Source organism: Sparus aurata, chromosome 22 (genome assembly GCF_900880675.1).
Source record: "Sparus aurata chromosome 22, fSpaAur1.1, whole genome shotgun sequence".
Taxonomy (NCBI): domain Eukaryota; kingdom Metazoa; phylum Chordata; class Actinopteri; order Spariformes; family Sparidae; genus Sparus; species Sparus aurata.
In genome coordinates, this window is record NC_044208.1 from 23,414,780 (window position 1) to 23,441,498 (window position 26,719).

At 40.9% G+C, this 26,719-nt stretch overlaps 2 protein-coding genes and 1 long non-coding RNA gene across 4 annotated transcripts in view; 2 read left to right on the forward strand and 1 right to left on the reverse strand.

Moving 5' to 3' along the window:
• Positions 1 to 399: 399 nt before the first annotated feature.
• Positions 400 to 9,321, reverse strand: LOC115574411 (uncharacterized). Its single transcript, XR_003982483.1, has 3 exons — positions 9,194 to 9,321; positions 1,472 to 1,660; positions 400 to 945 (listed from the first exon to the last, which is right to left on the reverse strand). It is a non-coding gene; the product is annotated as an uncharacterized LOC115574411 (long non-coding RNA).
• An 8,685-nt stretch (positions 9,322 to 18,006) lies between these two features.
• Positions 18,007 to 25,150, forward strand: LOC115573565 (uncharacterized). Its single transcript, XM_030404383.1, has 16 exons — positions 18,007 to 18,363; positions 18,491 to 18,559; positions 19,356 to 19,477; positions 19,570 to 19,630; positions 20,058 to 20,126; positions 20,978 to 21,099; positions 21,192 to 21,252; positions 21,384 to 21,533; positions 21,702 to 21,788; positions 21,932 to 22,021; positions 22,141 to 22,230; positions 22,349 to 22,438; positions 22,558 to 22,647; positions 22,773 to 22,826; positions 23,495 to 23,686; positions 23,869 to 25,150. The coding sequence occupies exons 2-16, from the start codon at positions 18,499 to 18,501 to the stop codon at positions 24,189 to 24,191; spliced, it is 1,662 nt and encodes a 553-aa protein (XP_030260243.1). The 5' UTR covers positions 18,007 to 18,363; positions 18,491 to 18,498; the 3' UTR covers positions 24,192 to 25,150.
• A 468-nt stretch (positions 25,151 to 25,618) lies between these two features.
• Positions 25,619 to 26,719, forward strand: part of akap7 (A-kinase anchoring protein 7) — a 51,536-nt gene continuing 50,435 nt past the window's right edge. For both annotated transcript variants that reach the window (XM_030405052.1, XM_030405053.1), the window contains exons 1-2: positions 25,619 to 26,250; positions 26,350 to 26,605. In XM_030405052.1, the coding sequence (XP_030260912.1) occupies positions 26,086 to 26,250; positions 26,350 to 26,605 (421 nt within the window). In that variant the 5' untranslated portion in view covers positions 25,619 to 26,085. The remainder of the gene's footprint in view (positions 26,251 to 26,349; positions 26,606 to 26,719) is intronic.

The following is a 26,719-nucleotide window of genomic DNA, read 5'->3' on the forward strand; positions in this document are numbered from 1 at the left end:
CAGGTGCCTCATGATATGGAGCTCCGAAAGTGACTACATTAGCAAAAGTGTCAAATGTCAAAACTGTAACTAAATATATTGGTAAATACCGCTGTTAGTTTATTATTTAAAAAATAAGTTGCTAACATTTAATTTTAGTTTAATTGTTTCTCCTTTAAAAAACTTTTTTTTTCTTTTTTGTTTCTGCACATATTTATTATTTACATTATACACGTAAAGCCCCAATTTCCTTAGTATGCATTTTTTAAACTTCATATTTCTTTGTATGTTTTATATTTCTTTTCAAACATCATTGCAATTACACAACAAATGAAATTATTTATGGACTCTGAATCATATTTTTCACATTTCTGACAGCCTTTCACTAAATGTTGTACTTCCAAGCTTCCATACACCAACTGAATATTTGAACAAGACATTTATTTTAACAATGAATATGTCCTATATGTTATTTTAACAATGTTTTCTGTCATTGATGCATATGCAGAAATCCTTTCCATGCAAACCACTAAACATATAAACAAAAGTTATGAATGTACAGCATGTTTTTGTCACTTAGTGAAGACATTGCATTGACTTGCATACGGAAAGAAAGAGAAACATGTTTTGTATATTTTTTTTACAGGCGATTTGAACAATAATAACCAGGTAGCTCTATCCAAGACAGCCCCTTCTGTTATGTAACGTGGCAGCCCTTCATTTCCCCTCCTCCTCCCTCTCCAGTCTTTCTACCTGTCTGCACGGCAGGTGGTCTGAGTTTGAAATGACCAACGACTAACAAGCCCTCGGGTGGACACCAGGCAAATGATGAGGTGCGGTAACAGCAACAACCTGCCGGGCAGAGAGATGAACAGTTGCGCCCGGAGGAAGCCGACTAGAAGGAGATAAGGATGGACTGGCCTGCAGCGGGCCCCTCCGGTATCAGACTGCGACTCCAGCAGGGAGCTTCAACAGAAGTAGATGATGGTGGGTGACAGAGAGAAAAGACCAAACTGAGAATTCATAATTCTTCTTGAGATAAAGAGGACAGCAGGACCCGCGGTTAACGGAAAACAGGGCTGAATAAAGTAGGTGGGAAAATCTGAAAAATGGACTGTAAGCCTGAGAATGAGATCACCAGGAAGATGTATGAATACTTCATGTGGCCTCACGTAACCTTTACAGTTTAACACGAGCCAAACCAGAAACACTACGAACACTTTGAATACAGAGAGGTTCAAGTTTCATAACAGGAGACATAAGAAATGGCTTTTTGACACAAACGTGTGCAATTTCTTAAATAACACGAATAAAATAATTCAGTTTAAATATATATGCGGGTCTAACATGTTTATTTATAAAAACCCTACTTTGACTTGGAAATGATCTTACCTCTAAGCAAAGTCCAGACTTGACCTAACTGATTATGGGGGGGGGTGTTACATATGCATCCAAGCCTGTGGGGGACTTTGGATGAGCTTTATGAACAAACCTGCAGTGGTGACTCACTCTCACGCAGCGTGGCTTTGTTTGTCACCCCACTCTTTAGTCGACTGAATAGTTTGTGTCATCTGGCTTCAGTCTCCTCGATCTCCATCGCCTTCGCCTCGTCGTTCATAAAGCTGGGATTTCTCCTCTGATCCATGACTACTCCTGACTACAGCCCACATCTGTACTGGCGCTGCATGAGGGGAAGTCACCAGACAGGTGCCGTCAATTCAAGTTCATTTGTGATTTATAGATCACAGGTGCATAAATTACATTGAAGGGGCATTTATCAGACACTTTTGTCCAAAGCATCTTACAGTAATTCATAAATACATTCATATACTGATGGCAGCGGCTGCCATGCAAGGTGCCAAACCAGCACATCAAGAGCAGTTTGGGGTTCAGTATCTTGCCCAAGGTCACTTCGACATGCAGACCGGGGGAATCAAACCAGCGAACTTCCGATAACAAGACGCTGGCTCTACCACTGAGCCACAGCTGCCTTGATTTGCAAATACAAATAGGATTCTTAGAACCTGCTTAAAAGGGGCACTATGTCATTTTTGAAGAAGTAATTCAAACTCAGAATTTTGATATTTACAATATTAATTAGGTGATAATACAAACTCAGAAATATAAATTTGTTCCATAACTGAATAAACAAGCTGTTCTCAGAGGAAAATAAGGTCCTCAGAACACTGTTTGAATATAGAAAGGTGGCAGGGTCCGCCACATATAAACAAAGTCAAACAGTAGGAAACTGTGTTGTTCTTTAAGCTCAGTTTGTTTACTCAGTTTATTCGGTCATGAAAACAAAGAGAGGTTGTTAATATAATTTGTTCAGGCATAAAATTTTCTTCTAACCAAAATTTCTTCCCTAAAACCACATACTGCTCCTTTAAACAAGGTGTTTTATGTTCGGCATCTTTTATGAAATTGAACATCAGAACATCATCAAAACAATCTTAAAACAATGTTCACGATAAATCTCAAACTATTTTTCTAAATGAGGTCCCAGTTTCTTTCTAGCATGTGTGTCATCACGTGATCCGTCCAGTTCTCTGCAGGCCGATCCATTAAGATCAAATGATCTGCATCTGCCTCTTCATCTCTGATAATCTTGTTGTCTGCAGCCTCAAATGGAAACATTTGTATAATTTACCGAATGTAGATGGAATACATTAATGTCTAATGAGGGTGAGGCGGCCCTGCAATCAGTTTTCCTGGGATGTTTTTTTCTGGTGTAATGAAATTGTCACGAAATTAAAATGAAATTATAATGAAATCATAACTTTATTACAGCTCTAATGGAGCTTTAACCACATTGCAGTGAGCATACCAGTGCAGCAGAAGTGACTGTACAGGGATTTGATTGGGTAAATTACATCACACATTACATTATCATGTATCCGTTCGGCTAAAAGTGACTCATGAGAAACATCCTTATGACTTACAGCTCAGGGTGGGTCTTTATATGTCTTCATACATCCAGAGTGGTTGAATAATACGAGCGAAAACCCTCAATCTCCTCTGCTCATTATTCTCTGTGGAGATGTTAATGAAAGGCGCATTTGATTTGTTAAAAAAAAAAAAAACACCCCATCCTCTCCACCACACACCTACCCCATCTCATCACGCTTTAGGTAAATGAACAGCGAATGAACTCCACTTCCATTCTGGTAATGGTTTGTTTGGGAGCCGAGCAGCATCCAGGCAACGATTAAGACCAGAATTGTGGGTTAAATGATGATCTATTTTCAATTTGACTCCGCGGTTTGATAACACAAACAACATTAAACAAAGGGATGCAGGGTGGGAAACAGGGATTGCATTCTTGTACTGTAATCATCACTTTCCCAAAACTTAACACAGTTACACATATATGAAACTACCAAAATGTGCTTTTTTTGCAGAGTTTGACAGGGAAACTAACACTGAGCTTGGCTTAGCATAAAAAAAACTGGGAGCAGTGGGAAATGGTAAATGGTCTGCATTTTTATAGCGCTTTTCCAGTCTAACGACAGCTCAAAGCGCTGTACAACACATGCCACATTCACCCATTCACACACACATTCATACACTGATGACGGAGGCTGCCATGCAAGGCGCCAACTGCTCATCAGGAGCAATTTGGGGTTCAGTATCTTGCTCAAGGACACTTCGACATGCAACTAGGGGGAACCGGGATTCGAACTGGTGACCTTTGGATCACTAGACGACCCGCTCTACCCACTGAGCCACAGCCGCCCAAGAAGCGAAGCTAGCAACTATCTGGAATCTTGTTCAAGGTTCAAGGCTCATTTGACAACACAGGGTTGTGCAACAAAATGTAGTTCACACGTTGTAGTCCCTTATGATACACAATTAAAAAAACACTGTTGAGGATGAGTGAAGGAGCATTGCAGCCTGAGGAAAGAAGCCGCTACGTAGTCTGGTGGTAAGGCAGCGGATACTTCTGTATCTTTTGCCAGCAGGGTGAGCAGATGTAGACGTTCTGTTCAGTTTTAACACCCAATGTTGAGCCTTCCTGTCCTGGGCTGTTCACTCACCATGTCAGTTTGTGATGTTGTTTGTTACGTTCCGTAGGAACTAGAGCCTATTCTGTGCTTTTTTTTTTATTTTGCAAGGGAGGTGACGACCAAGATAGGCTCTCTGTGATGTTGGATCCCAGGAACCTAAAAACAGTTTACCTGCTCCACTTCAGCTGCAGTGATGTAGTGAGGGGTTTGTGTCTTTGCCTCCTTCGTTCTAAAACCAACAATCAGCTCCGTGGTTTTGCTGACGCTGAGCTGTAGATTGTTGGCTGTGCACCACTCCGCAAGACTGTTGATTGAACGGTGTCGTCCGAGTACTTCACATCGGAGTTTCCTTGATTGCTGCACAGTGCGAACAGGAGGGGACTGAGCGCACAAGCCCGCTGTTGAAGCGCTTAACATAGAGGAGGTGAGGCTGCCGATCCGCTCTCTCTGGAGTCTGTCCACTGTCAAATTGCAAGAGTGTGGTGCTCAAGTCCAGAGTGTTAAGTTCCTGTCAGCTTCACGGGTGAGACTGTATCAAATGCAGAGCTGAAATCAACAAACAGCATCCTGAGGTAGCTTTTTCAAGGTGTGTGACGACTGAGTGGAGGGCAGTGGATATGGCATCTGGCAGGGATAAGCAACAGTAACATTGTATTGTTTTCATTGTAATATGGTCTTTCTACAGTGGAGATTACAGAAAGCAGGATGGTGTGGTCGTGTGTAAAGAAGGTTTCTGTTGGAGATGTATAACAAACTACATGCTGGGGGCATCCTGATACTGGCCAGGACACGCTGGCAGAATTACAAGTCAGCTGACCTGGAGGAGACTGCAGCTCTCCAGCACAGAGCTTCCCTCCAGTTACTCACATACATGATTTCTGCTCGGAATTTCCAACAAAGCCTATAACCTCCGGATGAATCTTCAAATGCGATTTTTTTAAAGAGAATGTGTGAATGAGGATACTCCAAAGCTTCATAACAATACTCACATAAGCAGTGTTCTCCGTTTTCTGCCAGCTGTTTACTGAAGAGATGCTTGCCGATATAAAAGAGAAGTGTTTCAAAGTTCAGAAGTTTCCTGACCGAGGTCGTGGCAGAGAATTTCTCCATTTAGCCTCGAGCGCGAGGACAAAACAAGGTTCAACGTCCACTGTTTCCATTCCTGTTATCAGAATGGAAATGGTATTCAATTTCATCAACAAGATAATGTGATGGGGTAAGGGCGGTTAATCTTTGAATAATTGACCAACATGTACTACACATACACACACACACACACACACACACACACACACACAAGCAGTCACACACATACACCTGACTTTAGATTTCCCGGCAGTAAAAGCTATGAATAATGGATCTCAGTTTTCCCTGGCCTGAGGGAGAGGCTTTTAAACATAATTTGTTGCTTTAATTTATTTACACAACCTGGCAACCCTGGCCCTCAGGCTAGGTGCATTACACAGAACAGCACCAGGAGGGGAGCGCACACACTCGTATGCACAAACGACGCACAAACACACACACGCATCTGCACCAGGTAGGACACATAGTCTTGTTTCACACATTCACACTGAAACATGTTAATGTTTAATGTTTAATAAAGCTGCCGTGATAACAGATGTCACCGTCAGTCTGACAGCATCCCATCGCAACCAGTTATCTCCACACAGCGTTTAAGTCAGATGGTAATTTTCACCTTGAATAGATTTTATTTTGAAAAAAGTTTTAGATTTGATGTTTATTCAACAGTTGGTACACTCAATCCTTTTCATGGCAACAGTCAAGGCGAGTAGTTACACGCCGAGTGTCGCGCCTCTTTTAAACACAGTTGTGTTTTGGCATAGAAAATTCCGGATGTTCAAGGCAAGGAAATTAATTTCTTTATGAATGGATTGGAACGCCACTGCAAATGTGGGCGAGAGAGAGACTGAGGCCCTGTTAACACACTGGTATTACTTAAATTACTTAAAAATGCCTTTTCTCGTTTTGACCTTTCATTCACATGTAAACTGAGTTTTGGGTCACTGGAAATAGAGCTTTGAGAAAAGTCCTTCCAGGGTGAAGATATTCAATGTTATTCAGTGATATTCAATATTACAATGTTTTGCTGCCAAAATAGCGTTATCAAGGACGATTCTGTGACGGGCAGACATGTTGCCCCGCCATGCATGTTCAAGGTATTCATGCAGCTGAGCAACCAACCATTGGAGGCTCTTGTGAGCGTCAGAACGCGACAATGTCTAAAGTGACAAATGTACAAAAATGTTTCCCTATTTGTTAAACAGAAGGTCAACCTGAGCAAGTTACAGAACTCTGGTGAAAGCTGTACTTCCTCCTCAAACTTCTTCTGGGTTGCCAGATTCAGTTCTTAACCCCTCCCCACGGCTGACCGGAGCAGCAGTTGGGGGCTGGTCGGTTGGCTCGCCAGGTTGCCAACTTCTGGCGAGCTGATCAAAATCGGATTAACATGTAAGGAAGTTTTCTTGTTTTTCTGCATTTGTGGGGTCCCAAATCCAGCCATACACTCGTGATCATAGTCTGGCAGACCAAAATGCTGGACCCACGTAACGTGAAATCATTACATTTTGGGGTGAAGACTTGGTGTGCATGTGCGTCTCTTTTATTATTGAACTTTCTAAGACACCAAGCAACAAAACACTTTTACAAACTAACAATTTCACATACAGGATGTATCATGAAGTCACAGCTCTCTGGCTGTAGTTATGTTCTGATTGGAGGCAGCAGCCTTTTTATCTTCAGCTATCCTCCGTCCCAGGCGTCCCGTGAAGCCGAAACAGATTTGAGGATCAGCAGTGCCACCAACCTTTGATCACGCTCACCCCATGATGAGTTTCACCGCGCTGCCAAAAAGTCCAGAGTGTGTTTACAGACGGTGTTTACAGCACTCTGGTTGGTCGCCCGTGATCCTGCTGAGTAATAATCATAATCACACAAAGCTGTTTACCGTGCATGCATTCCTCAGATCCCCATCATTAATAATTCTCGAAGCCATATTATGAGACAGAATTCAGATGCTAAGCGCAAAAGCCAACACGCGAGTGGATTATGAGTTGGGTGGAGCGTACACACCGGCCAGTGTTACAGTAGCATCCCGCTGCTTCTCTTATTACTGTCGCAGCAGGAAATTGGGGGCTTTTCAAAATAAAAATGATATGGCCAGGTTATTGCATGACAATATTAAACCCTTAAATATAATTCTACAAATGTAATACAACATTCATTTTTAATATCAGTGTGAGTGTGGATGCAGCCATGCTCACTGCGGTGACAAACAGGTTACCAACATCTTTGATAATTTTTTTTTTTTTTTAACAGCTTGAAAGTGTGAATGAAGGTGTATTCGAATAAGTGAAATCAAATTATAATGAGGAAGCCGAGGCTGTGTAGTAAGTCATGGGTAGTGTTTGATCTAACAGATCTGGGAATAATAGTTAATGGCTAATTTCTTTTTCTCCAGGTGCTGCAGCATTTGATCAAGATATGAGAGTCGGATGGGTTATTTCAAAGTTTGTACATCTCATTCATCTAAAATGCATGTTTTTTTCTTTATATATCTCATTAAAAACAACATTTTCACTTATCTTAGGTTGGAGAACAGTAGTAAAGTAATGCAGTACAGGAAATAAGAAAAGCAGGAGCGTAAGATGAGTTGGATCACCAAGTGTCACCGTACATCTTAAAATGTCACAGTTTCGGCTGAAAGTTACAACAGAAATAAACAGGTTTGCTTATCCGTCTACCTGGAATTGTCTGTAGTTGTTAGCGTGACATCACAAGGATTTGGTCTGTAGAGCTTTGTGCGAACGGCTGGTTAGCTCAGCTTAGCATAGAGACTGGAAACAAGAGGAAACGTCTCGCCTGGGTCTGTCGGAAGGCAACAGAGCTCACAACCAGCACAAATAACATGAGCAAAATAAGAAAGCGCGTTACGTAACATTTCTTTTGCACACTCTCTAGAAAATCCTGTTAACCTTTGCGCTACATTTGGATTGAAAACCTCGTGTGTGAGAGCTGGAAGCCTGTTCTCACTCACAGCTTGTCAAATACCCTTAGTAACTTAGGTTGGAAGTAACTCACTGATGATCTGTTCCTAAATCGAACCACTTTCTTGTGCGTAAACTTAACCAAACCGTGACCATTACATAATAGTTCATAACAGTCACAAAACCTCAATATGTGATAATATGGGAAATGTTTGTCAGCAAGCTTTATTTTGAAAGTCTGACCACATGTTGCATGATAAATACTACCAGAGATGGTGTAAGGACTTAGTTATTGCTAACTTGAGTAGGTTCTATTTATTTTGAGTAAATCACCAATGAAAATATGAAATGCATTGCAGAGACAGCTGCCAATGATGCCCCCTCCCAAATATCTGAATTTAAATCTAAATGAGCTGGACTGATTATTACTAAATACAGCAATCTCAGAAAATTCCACATTTTCAAATAAAAGTTTCTACGTTCCAACTCCTGTGAAAAGGTTTGATTGATTGAATCTATTGTATCTGCTTCTGCTGTGTAGCATGCTATTTTAATTTGGTTGCACCATACAACCAACATCTTTGTATTTCATTATAATTTTCCAGCCCACAAAACCTCGCGCTGTATCAATAGTTCAGGGATCCATTTTAATCACCTCACGGCTGAATTTGGCAGAGTGATTCAATCTTTTTTTATTTTTTAAAGCGGCCCAGCGGAGCACGGCGCCGCGCTTTCTATTTTCAAGAAACGGAATAATAAGACAGATATTGTCGAGACTATTTAGCATTATATTCACAAACAAATCCAATTCATCTCCCCGTACAACTTCTTGTAGCCCCGGTGGTTGCCGGTGAAATGAGAAGGATATTAAATCTGCTGGCGAGGTTTGTCAACCTGAGAGCGCTTTTCTGTCGCCGCGGCACCGAAAGGTAATCTGTTTCTCCACGCTGCTGTCGTGATCAAAAGGGAACCACACTCCCATGACTATCACACGCAGCAGCCCACGCAGACACATGCAGAGACACAATGAGGCACATGGAAACACCCTGACACACGTGTGCACGCGCCAAACGTGCACACACCTCCAGACCTGAGAAGGTGCATTCGAAAAAAGAAAAAAAAAATCCAACCCCTCGTGAGCGCACAGCACAGGAGCGCAAACACTGCGACTTACATTCACACACACAAAGCAAATCTCACCGCCGCTTGATGTGTGTTTTCTTTAAGAAGCTTGGCTCCTGCTGGGAAGACGGCAGTGGGAGAATGGACATATACCCCCACACACACACACACACACACACACACACACGCAAATACATTTGAACACATTCACGCACCAATACTCAAAGCAGCCGCACAGCAGAATCCACCAGGAGTGTAAATGATCAGTCGAGGCTCCCACGCCATTGGAGAGTACAGAATCATTTTATTTTTCTGACATTTTGGATGGTTTTTGTGTAACCGTCCCACATTTAACGCCAAACCATAAGACATCCACTGGCCGCCACATAGCAGACTTGTAAATCCAATGCTGCTTTTTTTTAATTCCGTCTGTTTGAAGTAAATGAAGACGTGACTCATGCTGTGGTTTCATCTGAAATATTCAGCATTTCTACCAATGCTGGATTTTTTTGAAGGCAGGAGGTTTTTTTTTTATGCACCAGAGAGGCATCTGAACCATCTGAAGGCGGCAGCTTCAGTAAGCTATATTCATATTCCGTAGAAAATACGAGAGGAACACAGAAGGTGCTTCTTTTTTTTTTGTCTGCGGTTGTTTCATGGATGTTTCCACCTGCACCAAGGCTAGCTCCTGTTCTCTACCAAAGAGTTTATCGCAGATGTGTGCCGCTGCAGGTTTTGCAGTCCACACCATCCACTGTATCAGAGCCCTCCACCCTCCCTCCCTCCCTCCCTCCCCCTCGCAAGGGACTCTACCCAGCCCTCCTTTCATGCTTTAGTCATCCCGCCTGGGCTGCTGCAACATCCCTCCTGGCTCCGCTCCCAAAGCACTCTTTAGCCCTTACACCCAGAATTCTCCCCTCCAACACATACACACACACACACACACACACACACACACACACACACACACACACACGTGCACGCACATCACGTAGTCCCCGCTCCAGCTCCACGAGGCTGTTTGTATTGAATACAAAACTCTGCTGCTCCAACCTCCAGGCCACCGTCTAGTTGTGCACGTCGGCCTGTGATCTGCATTCTGTCGTTAGCTGCCACTTAGCTTCTCTCTCCCTGCGGCAGGCTGGTTATCACTCCCTCTCCACCTCCTCCTCCTCCCCCCTTCTCCTCCCCCTCCTCTCTAAAGGTGGAATAACTTTGCTCCAGACGGATCAGCAGAGTCCCTCCCTATTTTCCATCATAACCCACAAACCTGTCTCACATGACCCCTGACTTACATCTCTCTTTTTTTTTCTTTTATTATATAATTCCCCCTCTTCTTCTCTGCCAACACCTGCCACTCTTATTTTACAAACATGCGTTGGGGGGTGGTTTATCTGTACAAGAGAAAAAACTGCACTGACAGGAGGCGTCTGAAGTCATCAAACTCCTCATCTCAGAAAATCTTCCTCTTCGTCCTTCCCTGTTGACTCCAATCAAGAGGAAATGAAGAGTGTTTCTCCTAACTCGTGTGGAGAGGAGGTGCCGCGGGGTGAGCGAGCACCGAAGGAAACGTTAGGGTAAAAGCACGAGAGAATAGAAGAAAAATAATGTTTGAGAGCGAGGAAGAAAAATGGAGCAGGTATGACAAATACTGAACAACAGGCGGAACAGTTTGTCAAAGTAGTTATTATAAAAAAAAAACGAAGACACGTCCCTTAGCGTCCTTTTTTAGTGTTAGCAGGCTTTTATTGTGAAATTTCTGTTCGAAATTCAGGTGAAAGAAAGGGTCAGGAGTAGTCCTAAACATTACAATAACAACATGCATTTTATTAACCTCTACAGTCTAAATAGTCTGTATTGTGACGTGGTCGATTATTGTTTTTTAGCTTACACGATACAAATAACGTTATAATAAAGTAATTGTTTGACTTATTCATCAAAAGTTCTGCAATGTCACGTCCGTTTGGCAGTGAATTGTGGGTTTTGGAATAAGTCTGCAGCCCAAGCGGACTCCTGGAAGTCTGCAGAACACCCTCCTGAGGGCCCTTGTGGACTGGATGTAATGTGAGTTCGACAGCCCTCAAGGTTTGCAAACTTCCAGCGAACACAACATCAGCGAGTCTGCAAGAGCGCTAAAGTGCGAACATTTGGACGCAGCCGATACGTTTGACATTTCTTTAGGCTACTTCTTGCAAATGTAGCAGTGCAGTTTGGCTCCGCTCGGTTGGACTCGGCACATCCGCCCAGAGCAGCAGGATTTTGCGTTGCCAGTACAACAGTGCTAACCACCTGGAGGTTCATCTGTAAATTGTTACTTAGGCTTCAGGCTTGTCTTGAGTAGTGCTCAACGGAGCAGCCTCCTCACAGTACAACTGAAGAATAGCTGCAAACAAAGCTAAGCTAATTCAGTGTTAAACATAATTAATTTCCTATCAATTCTTCACAATAAAAGCCTTCTGTTATTTAGTTATTTAAAAGCTTTTATTATGAGGCAGCAAGATTAAGAAATGCCAACTTAATATAACCCCTATAAACCTTGAGCAAACATTAGCATACTGTAAGCATCATTCCTGCTAAACATCTGCATATAAGCATCGCTAAGTATATTAGCGTGCAGGCGTTAGCACTCAGAGCACTCTTCATGGTTTTCTCAATTTGTCTGGATCATAAAAAGTTTGGATTTATTCAGAATGAGAGCCTCGTTCATTTTATCAAGTATTGCTGTGTTGTGAACAGACAACAACGGGAGAGAAAACAGGGCTGCAACGAGCCACCTCTGTTTTCCTGCTGTTGACTATTTCACCTCCCCGTTCAGCCTCCAACTCGGTGAGCGGGGGGAGGAGGGGGGGAGTGTGCTGTTTAATCAAAAAAAGTGTCACATTAATTCAGACAAATTCAAGCAATCTAGTTTTCTAATAAAGCTGTCATATTTGCATCCGGTGACTTACACTCACCATCGTTTTAGATTAATTCCCGTCACAACCTTTTGATTTATGAATGCATAATAACTGAGGGCAATGTCTGTGACTGTGAGCGAGTGTGTGTGTGTGTGTGTGTGTGTGTGTGCGAATTTGTGTCTACAAAGCCCTGACTTTTAATCTAGCATGTTGCTTGTGCCCGGATGAGAGAAAAATCACATTTTGCGATAATTGAGCGTGTTAAGAGGGAAAGATCAGACTCCTGGTGTGAAGACGGAGCGCGAGTTGCATCACTGGGACGCTGTTTTACAGCAAAGTCTCATCTTTACTTATCTCAGCGTCGTTCATATCAAAGGACCATGCAAAAACGTCGCCTTCTTCTGCTTGACATTGTCTTTATGCATCTGTCCCTTGAGTGGAGAAGGTCAACATGCTCTTCCCACTTTACATCAGGAATCACCATTTTTTCCCCGTAATTGCTGGAAAGTCCAATGACGTTAATAAGATATATTTTTAATGATCTTTTACATTATTTGGATTCATTGACTTTTAACAGCTCAGTCATCAAGGTCATCTACAGCTGTTTTTTGGTGGCCAAAACTGTATTGAATTTGGACCGTTCCCATTTAAAAAAAACAGATGTTTTTGAAGGAGAACTGGTGACATTTCCAGCTGGTTTTCTTTGGCAACAAGCTTACTTTATTTCACAGGAAGCGGTTCTCCAGCTGTTTTTGTGGTGGCGAAACTGGGTTTTTGATTAACGAGACCTGGTGATATTATCAGCCGGTTCTGTGGCAACCAAAACTAGGTGTTTTTTCAAGAGACCCGGGGACGGGTTCCAGCTGTTTTTCTTTGGAAACCCAAACCGTCTTTTTCACAGGAAGTCAGACCATCTCCAGCTGTTTTTGCACTGACAAAGCTGGTTGTTCTCCAGGAAGATCTGGTGACATTTTCAGCTGTTTTTGTGGCGACCAAATGCAGCTTTTTTTCATCTTATTTTACGGGAAGCTGGATTATCTCCAGCGGAGATGTGGAGTCTGAAACCAACTTTATTTCTGAGGAAATCGAACCATCTCCAGCTTTTTTTGACGCATAGAAAACTGTGTTTTTAAGGAGACCTGGGAACATTTCCAGCTGTTTTGCTGTGGAAACCCAAACCATCTTTTGTCATAGGAAGTTGGCCCACCTCCAGCTGTTCTTGTCGAGACCAAAACAGGTTTTCTTAGATAAACCATGATGTCTTCCTCGAACCTAACTAAGTGTTTTCTGTCCCTAAACCCATCAGAGCATAGCGTTGTGACAAGGAAAAATAAAAAATAAAAAATTTAACCCAAACAAGCATCAAGTTGCAACATAAAACATTGTTAAGTCTTAAATTATCTGCCGTTTTGCAGAAACACACTAAGCTAACATATATTCTGGTGGTAAAAGTTGCTTTGGCAGTGGAATTACAATATCTCCTTCCAAGCTAGAGAGAGTTTTAGGCTAAAAAGAATGACAATACAAAACAAATTTCTTCCCGTATAGCAGCTGGTATTGTTCAGCAGCCAGTCCATTTTGTGCTCCGTTGTCGTTTTACTGTCTTGCAACTCAATTCCAGCTCCCTGAGGGAATATTATTAGGCATTAGGTAAACATTTGTCTGCTCCACTTTGTCATCTCTGTTGGTGCTGCCAAAAGTCTGGAGGTATTGGACTGCCACGGAAAAACACCCACACCTGTTACATTATTTGCTGAGATGCTGTTGTTTTCACTGCCGTTGAGTAACTCAAGTGCACAAAATATATACAATCCTGTTATCAAGGCTCGATCCAAACTAAACAACAGTCTCATATTTCTGATCAAACTGTCGAATTCTAAGCTCATACACAAACATTCCTGCCGGTGTCAATTTGTGTCGCGCTGCAGCACCGAAACCTCAACTCTGCACAGGCAGGCGATGATGGAGCAGGCAGAGGAGATAATATGGACGAGCAGAAGCAGTTTGCCTAAAAAGAAAGGAGATCACACATTTGCTGTCTTTCCTCTGCATGAAATCTTGGTGTTTTTTGTTGGATTAGATTTGGAGCAGAATACTACAAAGCTCGATCAATCATCTTGGAAATCTTTAGACATACAATCAATTTCCACGGATCCTTTTACATGCTTGTCTCTCCTCGCGCAGTGATCTTCGCGACAGCCTGTGTTTTGCCTTTATAGAGCGCTGATGTCAGCCGACACCTCAAGACTTCATGGCCTCTTGTTTCTGAACTTTTAGTCAGTGCGTGATTTCTTTTTAGTCAGTGCGTGATTTTAGATATTTTATCTATTCCAGAGGCACGACATACTTGAGTGAGCTTATCCTGATTATCTTTTTCCCTTATCTTTATCTTTTGATCTTGGACTACAGGAGTTCGTTTTATCTGTTTTACTCATGATTTTTGTAATTCGCTGATTGAAATTTGCTGCCAGTGTTCTTGAAAAGCGTTCCTGAAGTTTAAATCTTACTCACTAATTCCTTCAAGCTCAAAAATCACATACGTTTTCTCATACTATCCACCGCTGCAACTCTGTATTCCCCCTCTGTCCGAAACGCTCTGTCTCTTTAAGGACCGCCCCTTTTCTGAATACCAAGTCTGCTCTGATTGGTCAGCTCACAAACGTCTGAGCCTGCTCCACTCACCAAGTCTCTGGTTGACTGTCGTGTCTTTTAGCTTTCCAGCTAGCTTCACTTCTACCCTGATGTATGATTCAAATGTGTGACATGGTGTCAATCTGAAGAGGTGTTTAAGGAGCGCTATATTCTGTGGGAGAGAAGAGCTTCTGTTGGTGCTGACTTTGCTGGCTTTGTAACTTTCTAGACCTTTTTACATGAACAAGAACATAAAAAACACACAGACGGAAAGGAAGAGAAAAAAAAAGTATTGTGGGTCTCTGATTGAATGCTGGATGCTTTTCATGGTGACGTGCTGCCCGTTTTGAACAGTAAGCCTTCATTCACATACTCAGAATCAACCTTGATATGATGTCTTGATATTCATAAAATGAGACCAGCGAGTAAGACTGAGACATCTGTTTGGCTCCATCCTTCAATCCGCTGATGCACTGCAGATTTGGCACGATCTTCAAGTTATAGGCTCGAGGCCATATCATCCCCTGAAACTTCTCCGTTCAGACTCCTGCATTTGCTGAATCAAACAGATGGGCTTCTGATACCTGATTACCATCTTCTGGCCAAAGTTTGCCACTGCTGATAAGGCCAGTGGACCAGCAGCAACATGAAAAGAGTGGAAATATCTAAACACTTCAGCTGTACACGTCGTAAGAAGAGCTTCATTCCTCCTTCTGCTCACATAATTAATGTTTGTGTTCTGTTCAAAAGACTTGATTTGATATCGGAGACATCCCGACTTCCTCTCTTCAGCTGCTTGAAGGAGTAGTCACATTTTCCCTGTGCGTGTCATGAGGCAGACAGGATTATGTTGCACAGTCAGATCTACACAAACGTGTCTTTTATTCCACCATCAGACACGAAGGAGACCAAGCAGAGCCACCAGGAGCCGTCTCGCCCCCCGCAGGAAGGCACGCCGCCGAAAAACACTTCACCTACCGTCAGCAGTGCGTCTGCCAACAGGCCTTCAAACACACATACACACCCACACACACACCAGCTTTGGTGTCGGTGTCTTTTCTTCACTTTCCGTTTTATCATGAAGGGAGAAAGCTGAACTGAAGTAGCGCGTGTGTGTCACTTTCTTTGAGAAGTTTTTTGGTGGGACTGCAGCTGTCACACACACACACACACACACACACACACACACACACCACGCACACACACACACACACACACACACACACACCGTACACTGTCTAGGGAGCAAGGCCATCTGCTTTAATTGTCACTTTGTTCCACATACAAGAAAACTTGCCTTGTTATTCATCACGTTTATCACCATGAAACAACACAAATAATGTCTTACTTGACTTCCTCATCCCAAATTGGTAATTTTGCTTTTCCTCTTACAGTTGTGGGCATTAACAAATGGATTTGGCAACTTGACTTGATGAAAATGAATGACTTGAGACTCAACTAGGACTTGGACCTGATTGACCTGTCTGGGTCTATTTCGTGTTTCTATTTTCTTTTTCTCTGTGTTTTTAATTCCGGCTTTCAGTATCTCACTGCTTCACAGGGCAAAACTTTTTGCACACCTGTGGATTGACAGGTGTGCTGGTGAAGACTGAGGGGCTGACAACATCAGGGCATTATCTCCCCATCACCGTCCTCTTCACCTGCAGTCAGGAATTAATTTTTGTTAACAACATTTCAGCACAAATATCTTCATGCGGTCACTTTAGAAGACAGTGTGAGAGACCTGGGTGTCCACGTGGGTCAACCAACCTATTTAAACTGTTCTGTAATATTGTCTTGTTAAATAATATGAATGTGCTTGTGTTGTGATGTTGTTATCAAAAACTGAAGAAAACAATCAAGAAATAAAAAGGCTGTTTTAAAGTGTTTTGTTTATTTACTCTTATTTAGCTGATTATCAACGATTACAATAAGAATTCCGTTCCTTGTCACACTTTTTGAACTGGATAAATGAATTGGTCAATAATATCATTATCAAACAGGTGCTGATACCCTCTCTGTTCTCTTTTTAAAGGTCAGATCCTCCAGGTAAGAGTGCAGTATATTCTGTCGGGGAAAGTTACTTGATTTGATTTGAGTCACGTGTCTGACTTCGATCAAACCCAACCATGTCCGCTCATCCTCTTTAACCTTTTAAATGAGGCGAGAGTAGTTGTTCAATAGATTCACACACTACACAGTATAAAAATAATCAGCTGATTTTAGTCCTCTGCTTCTTATTTTAGATATTCAGTTGTAGAAACTGGGGTCCAGATGCATCCAAAGTATTGATACACCTATACAGAGCCAAGAATATCATTTTACAGAAATGTCAGCAGGTTCATTGACTAACTGAGACTGAATAAAACAGTGAATTGTGTTTGAACAGGTTAAGATGTTAAGTGTGGTAATAAAAGCTGTACAGTGCTGCCCCCTATCGGCTTTGCTCAACATGAACAGGCTGCGTTACTGAAACATGAGTTACTGTAACATGCCACCTTAATGCTGTGACAGACAGCTGGATGGATCTGTGATGGAAAAGCACAGCTCTGATCAGCAGCAGCCTGCGAGTCAAAGGAACTGAACATTAAAACTGGACAGATCTGAGAGGCAGCAGACAAAATAAGATGCTCACTGAACCTTTAAAACTATGTGAATGTGGATTTCTGAGTAAAGGTACAACAAAGCGTTGACACAAAGGTTAGAGGTTATCTGCACCTTAATCTTATGTTTAAAGTTGGAAGTAATGAAGTACATTTACTCAAGTGCTGCACTTCAGTCTACTTTTTGTTAGTTGTACTTGAGTATTTCCATTTACTGCCACTCAACATGTCTACTATACTACAAACATACAGGGCCCACATCATAGTGTTTTTCTCAACTATATTTATTTGACCGCTTTAATTACTTGGCATCATGGCATCAGTAAATACATTAAAATAATAATATAAATTAAGATTAAAAATGTAATCTTTCCAAAATGTCTTCCCTTACTGGTTGAATGAGATACAACTGTGTTTTGTTTTTGTTTGTTTTTATTGTATTTAAGTGGTTTTTCCTTCTTGCATGAATGTTTTAAAGAATAATCAACATTTTTCATGAATACACCTTCCTTTATTTCAATAGCTTCCAGCTCATTTGACCCATTGACTCAGAATCAATGCCAATATGAAATAGATGGCGACTTCTTGTCAAAATCGACATTAAATACAATACATTTGAACTTATTTTACCTTAGTGATTTATTTTAGACAAAGCAAATTTTAAGTCAGCCAGCGGCGACTTCGCGCATGCTTGATTCGCAGTATGGATGCGGAGGGCTGAACCTCTCCTACAGCTCTGAATGCAGCTGGGACCGTGGAAAAGTGTAAGAACGAGATGTGCTTTCACGTCAGAGTCTCCAAAAGTCTCCAACCACACAAGGAAAAGTTGCTAGATTTGTCGCCAGTCGCTTTTTTGTCGGCCAATCACTGTGAAGTCTCCTGCGCCTCGTGACGTGATACCAAAAGTCCCCGCATCTAACTTTCACTTTCTGTTGACTGTAAACGGAAGGTGGTGAGTAATCATATCGACGAGCCTGGAGAGAAAACACGGTATAGACTTGGCTATTTAAAATTTTGGTTAAATATCTGACGGCTAGCTTGACTAACAGCAGCTGCTACAGTCGGTGACACTTTGCATCAGTTTACTGAAGTCTGACATCTTCGTGTCAGTCCAAAGGTTGGTCTCTCTCCAACTCCTCACCCTCTTCTCTATTCTATTCTATACATATACACAACACATTATATTCATCAGATACAGGGTTGTTTTCAATCTTTGTGTGTGTGTGTAACTCTTTTTCCCACAGGTGCAGTCATGTCAGATTTACTGAGGAAAATAGGAAACATCAACAGTGACGCAGTCGGTGTGCTCCAGAGTAAGTGGCCATTTTAAAGAGTGCAAATAAATCATTAAAGGTAGTTACACAGTTCATAATCACAGGTGACTGTCTGGAAGTCATATTGGTGCCTTTTACTCATTTACATTTGTCTGACAGCTTGAGATACTTTTCAGAAAATGCAGTGGATTTGATTTAGAATTTTTTTCTGATAAAATTATCTGTCATGTCTCTCCTGCTAAATAAATTAATCTAAAACAACCCTCTGGCATTAGCTGGAGAATGCATCATCACAGAGCTAAAATGTTTATTCTGAGTACATGAAAAGTTGATTTTTCACTACCTCAAACATTTGAAGCAGGATCATATGTTAAAGGTGCTGTATACTGTATAAGAATTGGCTACCTGTTGAATTCATGCAATACGAATAGTAGCCAGAGTAACTGCTAACCAGTGCCAACAGTAGCTGCCAGTAGCTACGTAGTTAGTGTTGGTGTTTACACATTTACCTCAAAAGCTGTGTACTGGGTTGGACACGAGCTAGCTAGTTAGCATGCTGAACATGATTTTTACGACAGAATACATAAATGTCAGAATGTCGAAAGTGTTATTTTTGCACCTTTAATGCAGCAGTAATCAAATCCCAAAACATCACATATAATAGTTAAACAGGGACTTTTTGACTGCAGAATAACTACTTTTACGTTTGATACTTGAACTACATTTTGCTGCTCATACTTGCATACTTTTACCTAAAGTGAAGGATCTGAATACTTCTTGAATTCTTGCTGTGTTATCAACCACGATCTTAAGAACACCACGCCTGTTGTTGCAGGTGAAGGTTTGCGCACCGACTCAGCTATCAAGTCGCTGTCTCAAGATGACCTGCGCTACCTGTTTCCTGGAACTGATAAATTCCAAATGAGACGGTCCATCTATGAAATAATCCACAAACCGGTCAGCTAACAAGTCGAAATGTACAGATGAAGAAAAATTACATGATAACCTAGTCATATGTCCCATTCTGTAATGTAATATTTTTGTTTCAGGAGCCAGATGATGCGGTCTTTAAAGAGTGGGAACGAATGGACCCATGTGACTCTCTCCAGGGTATGTACAGCCTTGCTAGCAGCTACTTTCATATTTGGGAGGGACTGTTGTGCGAGGACTGGGCCGCCTGTGAGGGCTTTGGGATGGGCAGGAGCCTACGGGAGCACCTACTGCTCGCTGAGAAGTATAAGAACGATACGTGCTTTCTCATTAGAGTCTCCAAAAGTCTCCAATAACAATAAAAAGTCGCTAGATTTGTCGCTAGCTGCTTTGTCAAAAGAGTCGCTAGAGGGGCTGAAAACTTGCTAAATAAAGTTTCACAAGTTTACTGAAGTCTGTCATTGTCGTGTCAGTTCAAAGGTTGGTTTCTCTCCGTCCTCCCACACTCTTCTCTATTCTATACCTATACACAACACATTATATTGTTCAAATACAGATGTTAAATCTTTTGTGTGTGTGTGTGTGTGTGTCTCTCTTTTTTCCACAGGTGATGTCATGTCAGAGTTAATGAGGAAAATAGGAAACATCAACAGGGACGCAGCCCTTGTGCTCCAGAGTAAGTGGCCATTTTAGAGAGTGCAAATAAATCATTAAAGGTAATTACACAGTTCTTAATCACAGTTGACTGTCTGGAAGTCATATTGGTGCCTTTTACTCCTTTACATTTGTCTGACAGCTTGAGATACCGTTCAGTAAATGCAGTGGATTTGATTTTGACTTTTTTCTGATATCATTTTCCTTTACGGCTCTCCTGCTAGATGAGCTAATCTAAAAAATCTTCTGGTAGTACCCGGAGAATGCATCATCACAGAGCTAAAAACTTTTTCTGAGTTCATGAAAAGTTGATTTTTCACTACCTCAAACATCTGAAGCAGGATCATACTTTAAAGGTGCCATATACTGTATAAGAATTGGCCACCTGTTGAATTCATGCAATACAAATAGTAGCCAGAGTAACTGCTAACCAGTGCCAACAGTAGCTGCCAGTAGCTACGTAGTTAGTGTTGGTGATTACACATTTACCTCAAAAGCTGTGTACTGGGGTGGACACGAGCTGGCTAGTTAGCATGCATGATTTTTACGAAAGAATACATAAATGTCTGAATGTTGAAAGTGTTATTCTTCACATGCTGTTGATAATTGTATTGAAGTTTTGAATGTTTTCAACTATTTTTTTTTTGCACCTTTTATGCAGCAATAACACAAATCCCAAAACATCACATATAATAGTTTAACAGGGACTTTTTGACTGCAGAATGACTACTCTAACGTTTGATACTTGAACTACATTTTGCTGCTAAGACTTGCATACTTTTACCTTAAGTGAAAAATCTGAATACTTCTTGAAATCTTTCTTTGTTATTATCAACCATGATCTTAAGAACACCACACCTGTTGTTGTTGCAGGTAAAGGGTTGTGCACTGACTCAGCTATCAAGTCACTGTCTCAAGATGATCTGCGCTCCCTGTTTCCTGGAACTGATAAATTCCAAATGAGACGGTCTATCTATGAAATAATCCACAAACCGGTGAGATAACAAGTTGAAATGTAAAGATAAAGAAAAATGACATGGTTAGAGAGTCAAATGTCCCATTCTGAAATGTAATATTTTTGTTTCAGGAGCCGGTTGATGCGGTCTTTAAAGAGCTGAAAGAATTCGTCCCATTTGACTCTCTCCTGGGTGTGTACAGCCTTGCTAGCAGCTACTTTCACTTTCACATTTGGCAGCTGTTTTAGTTTGTTGTGTTTGGGCCATGCTGGGGGTGGCCATCTATTGTATGTAACACACACAAACTGATTCTCTTCCTCCAGATGCTCTCAAAAATGACAGGGTCTTGGATTACCTCTGCATGCTGAAGGAAATTAAGGGCCAGGTGGATAATGTCCAGCGTTTCCTTCAAGCTCACATTGATAATCTGGAAGGACTCAAAAATGCTGAGCCACAACAGAATACTGACAAAGGTTATCATGCAGTTTTTTGTTTCATTTTCATAAACATCTTTCAACCGGCATCAGTTTATACTGTTCATTAAGTATTCCTGAATGTCCTACGTGAAGGTTTTAAGTCAACTCTTTCATGCATGAATTAGCTTCAGAGTCATTTTTCTAATTATTATTTCTTTATAATAGGTGGAGTCATAACAGGCCCTGTGTCAGACACAAGTCTGATGGAGTTTGATAGTAGCCAAACTGGTGACCAATCACAAAGAGCACATGGTAAATCTCTTCCTCTTCACACACTCATGACATGTTTAATGGGTTTTATTCACTTTTAGATTCTATAATAACTCCAAATGAATGTCTCTTCTGAAGGATTATTTAAGAGTCAGTGAGTGCATTTCTACTGTTTTATGTGACAGGCTTTTCATCAGGGACAGGATCCTCAGGCACCAGTGGTCCACTTGTGCCCTATAGTGATCCAAATGGTCACAAAGAGCAAGGTGCAGGAGGTTTGTGGCATTTAATGTGTAATATTCACTTTGATATTCCATCATAACTCAAAATGTATGTCTCTTCTGAAGGATTATTTAAGAGTCAGTGAGTGCATTTCTGCTGTTTTACGTGACAGGCTTTTCATCTGGGAAAGGATCCTCAAGTGCCAGTGGTCCACATGTGCCCTATAGTGGTCCAAATAGTGACTATTCACAAGGAGCAGGAGGTTTGTGGCATTCAATGTGTAAAATTCACTTTGATATTCCATCATAACTCAAAATTAATGTCTCTTCTGAAGGATTATTTAAGAGTCAGTGAGTGCATTTCTACTGTTTACGTGACAGGCTTTTCATCTGGGAAAGGATCCTCAAGTGCCAGTGGTCCACATGTGCCCTATAGTGGTCCAAATAGTGACTATTCACAAGGAGCAGGAGGTTTGTGGCATTCAATGTGTAAAATTCACTTTGATATTCCATCATGACTCAAAATGAATGTCTCTTCTGAAGGATTATTTAAGAGTCAGTGAGTGCATTTCTGCTGTTTTATGTGACAGGCTTTTCATCTGGGAAAGGATCCTCAGGTGCCAGTGGTCCACCTGTGCCCTATAGTGGTCCAAATAGTGACTATTCACAATTCACAAGAGGTTTGTGGCATTTAATGTGTAATAATTACTTTGAAATTCTATAATAACTCAAAATTGTGTTGATTTGGATGTGTATACTATACTTAGTCAGAACGTGTATGTCTGTTTTATATGTTTTACGCCAGGTGCAGTATCCAGGCGTGGTCCCTCCTTTGGCGGCCCTCTACAGCGATCACAAGGTCATTCTTGTTCTTTTAATTTAATTTATCATATTAATGTTTGTTGATGTTTAGCTACCCAACAACTGTGCTTCTTTTGGCTGTCTGTCTTCAATTGTCTGACTGAATCTAGTGCGACATATGTAAAAACTTGTCACCACGTCGCACAATAGCATCATTTATGTCTAGCGGCTAATTTGGCACATAAGAATTGATTTTGCACAGCTGCTTTGTTGTTATTAGCGGTGCTGGGTCAGGCATGTGTGAGCTGACCAATCAGATGAGACTGGGTATTTGTGAGGGGGGCCTTAAAGAGACGGGAGCTTAAAGAGCGTTTCAAACATATCCACTGGACTGCATGAGAAAACTGATCATTAAAGCATGTAAACGTATTCTTATATGAACATCAAATATAAAATGAAATTCCTGAAAATGAGCATAATATGTCTCCTTTAATATATTGAATAATTAGATACAGTTTAGAATGTGTTAGTTGTCCTTTTGGGAGCCTCTTAGTTCTGCAGGTTAATCAGTAATCAGTACAGTATCCTAAAGAGAAGCACTGACCAACAACATTCATTATGGCAGTATTGTACTTCATAGTGTGACACAAGTCAGTGTTTGCTTATAGTTTTGAATGTATGAGTCTGTGTTAGTTGCACAGTCATTTTCTTCTTCTATACCCACAGTGCTGTACAAGAGTGTTGTCAGCGGTAAAACCTTTCGGGCTGATGAACAGCTGATTGAAAAAATGGAGCAGCAAGGTCAGGACGGGGTTCGGCTTGTTCAAACAAGAGAGAATCACATGGTCACAGTCCTCTTCTGCCCAATCAGTTCACGAGTTGGGGCAGATGTTGATGCAGCCATGAGCGATGTTGAGGGTAAGGAAAAGATTGAGATGATGAGTACATGTGATCAGTTTGTGATCTGGTTTATAACTTTTATAACCAACATATTCATTTATTGGTCAAACAAAATCTTTTTGTATTAGATGTTGAGCTATGAACCACAATTTTCTACCCTCACTTGCTGACGCTCATTTTCTTTCTTTTTGTGCCCACAGATGATGACAAAGACGTCATCCTGGTGTTGATGCACCATGTGCGTGAGCCCAAGCCCACGACAAATATAAGAACATGGACTGCATACGAAAAAGTAGTGTTACATGTGCATGTTTTCTATCATGAGACAAATAATGGATTACTCACATGCCCACAAAATAATGATGCTTTCTCCTTGATATGGAACAAATTACTGAAGTACAAAACCCCAGATACCAGTGGAAATGCCCTGGGTGTGGGAGATGAAAGGGGGCACACTACTAATAGAGTTCGTAACAACAGTAGTGGTAATAGTAGTAGTGGTAGTAAGTGTTATCAAAGTTAGTGGTCTTGTTCATGGGGTAGGCAGTGTTGTTGTTAGTAGTGATGGTATATTTCACATCACCAGTAAAACTATGTAATGGACAGTATAAATACAAAAACAAAACTGCAACTGTGCACTGATTTAGACTGATTTACTGATTACAGAAAACACACATTTATTTTTCTGGGTAAAACTAAATCAGCTGCTGAGAGAATCAGTATTCGTGACAATCACAGTTGTAAATGGCTAAACACAGAATTCTCTGCACATTTTAAGCTGTTGAAATGTAAATGCTCCACCATGAATTTTTTTTTTTCTGTTTCTGTTTTGGCTGTTTTTGTCGCAAAACCTCTTTTGAAATATAAATCAGACTTCGTACATCACTGGGAAAAAATGTGGTATGTAGCATTTAAGCTATCATTGAGTATCAAAGTATATGGGATGTTTTAAAAGTGATTTAACCTTGTAACAATAAAATGCTAATCACACAATCAAATGTCAGCTCTGCAGCTACTATGGTGGCATGAAGTATAGACTGTTAAAAGTGTTAAATGGATTTGTTCTTTGTAATGAGTACAAGGAAAAAAATACTAACAAGCAGTGCCATTGTTGTTTACACACAGCCTTGACTGCTGTGCTACTGTTTGATCTAATTTTTATTGTATTGCCAGTGAGGCTAATATCAAACATTTAAGTTTATCTGTATATTAAGACTTGACTTTACAGAAGTGATTGGAGAGTGGTAATGATCTTTGTGTATATATTAAGATAAAATCATAATTGCTGTAAAGCAGGAATGTGCATGTTTGTTGTACTTTATTATAAAATCTTGTTGCAGTTATCTTATAAAGTGTGATTATTAATATATCTACTACTGTCAATAAACTGAAAATATGGGTGTAATCATATTGCCTGTGGTCCTTTATTAATAGCTTTTCATGTATTTTGATTGCAGCGGATAAAAAGACCAAATACATGAACCTGGCTTATGTATTGTTTTTTGCTTGTACAATGTTAGAATAATTTGGATGCAAATTCACTTTGACTGTCAATAATAATAATAATAATAATAATAATGATGATTATAATAATAAACACTTGGCATTATTCACCTCATTACACATGTGTATTTTACATCATAACACTTGTATGCCTATACTTCTGACCATAATATTTGAACAACAATGCAATATTCAACTTATTGAGTATATTAACACAATACTCAACTTGGCTCCAAGTTGTCTACGACATACAATATATTGTCTGTAGGAATGTTTGAATTTATGATAAAATATATTTTAAGTCAAATTATATTACATGTATTACATTTACCGAAACTTAATTGATTCATTATTCATTTTAATAATTACTTTTGATTATATCAGGTGTGTGATGCTTTTATTCTGGAAAGAGAAAAGCTGTTTTACTCTGAAAAAACAAGGCCGGAAGTGTGACATTGTTTACAAACAGAAGCTCCTTTCAGTCGGCTTCTCAGTTAGCGAGTGTTGTGGAGCAAAAATTTGATATTTACGTTATCTGTCGGACTTTTTTTCCCGAAAATGGCAGCCACCAAAGAGCTTTCTGCACTAACACTATAATGCCAAGTTAACAAAAATGACATTACGGTTATTTTTGTTTATTCGCCGCACAACTCCGCTAGAGTCAGTTAGCTAACATTTAGCTAGCTCAACAGATGTGTCTACAACATGGCTGTCTGATTCATTTCAACAGGTGTTAGCTACAGGGGGGCACTTCTTATCTCTAGAGGTAACAGTCCCAAAGAGTTGTACGCATATGTTTGTCTCTTTTTTAGGCTTGTTAGCTGTAATCGCTGTTCAACTAGCCCGCTGTTAGCGTCAGTTAAGTTAGCTAACGTTAGCTAACTGCAGAAGTTTGTCTCACTCGGTTGAGTGTCATGCTCCTCGGCCGCGTGAGCCCGATCATACGGACCTGTTTAGAAAGAGTTGGCTCACAGAGAGTTTTTGTCGTCTGTAAAACATCAGTACGAAGGCTGCATCCCATATCTACCAGATATAACGTCAGAGCACTGAAGCCATCTGCACACCGGTTCTCACTTAAGGTAATTAAATGAAAGTCTTGGTCAGAAGAATAAAACTCCTCATGCTGTCCTAACATGATATTGGTAGTGAGCAGGTCGTGTCATTCCTCATTGTTTTAGGCACACCCCAGTCTGTACCAGAAAACAGTGTTTGACATGCAGGCGGCCAATATCTCGTATGGCAAAGGGACCACCGCGGTTGCTTTAGATGATGGTGATGATGATGACGATGAGGGTGGTTTTGAAGCTGTGGTGCAACAACACAGTAGGACAGAAAACGAGGAGCTGAGGAAGACGATGGTGATCCCAGGTCATGTGCATGCAGTCAGCATGCAGGTCCAGCTAGATGAGACTGCTGGAGCCTCCACAGTGTCCGGTGAGTGAAACTGACTGCCTGAGATGAAGACAGAATATGATTCAGCGCCTGTATCAGTGGTGAACCAAACTTAATGAAGGAGGTTATGGCCTATTTTTTTTAATTTGTGGGCAA

Excerpts from the sequence above, each read along its gene's own strand:
- LOC115573565 (XM_030404383.1), top strand. The coding sequence starts at position 18,499 with ATGTCAGATTTACTGAGGAAAATAGGAAACATCAACAGTGACGCAGTC. Across the intron at positions 20,127-20,977 it reads CGCAGCCCTTGTGCTCCAGA|GTAAAGGGTTGTGCACTGAC; the intron begins GTAAGTGGCCAT and ends TTGTTGTTGCAG. Across the intron at positions 23,687-23,868 it reads AGCCATGAGCGATGTTGAGG|ATGATGACAAAGACGTCATC; the intron begins GTAAGGAAAAGA and ends TTGTGCCCACAG.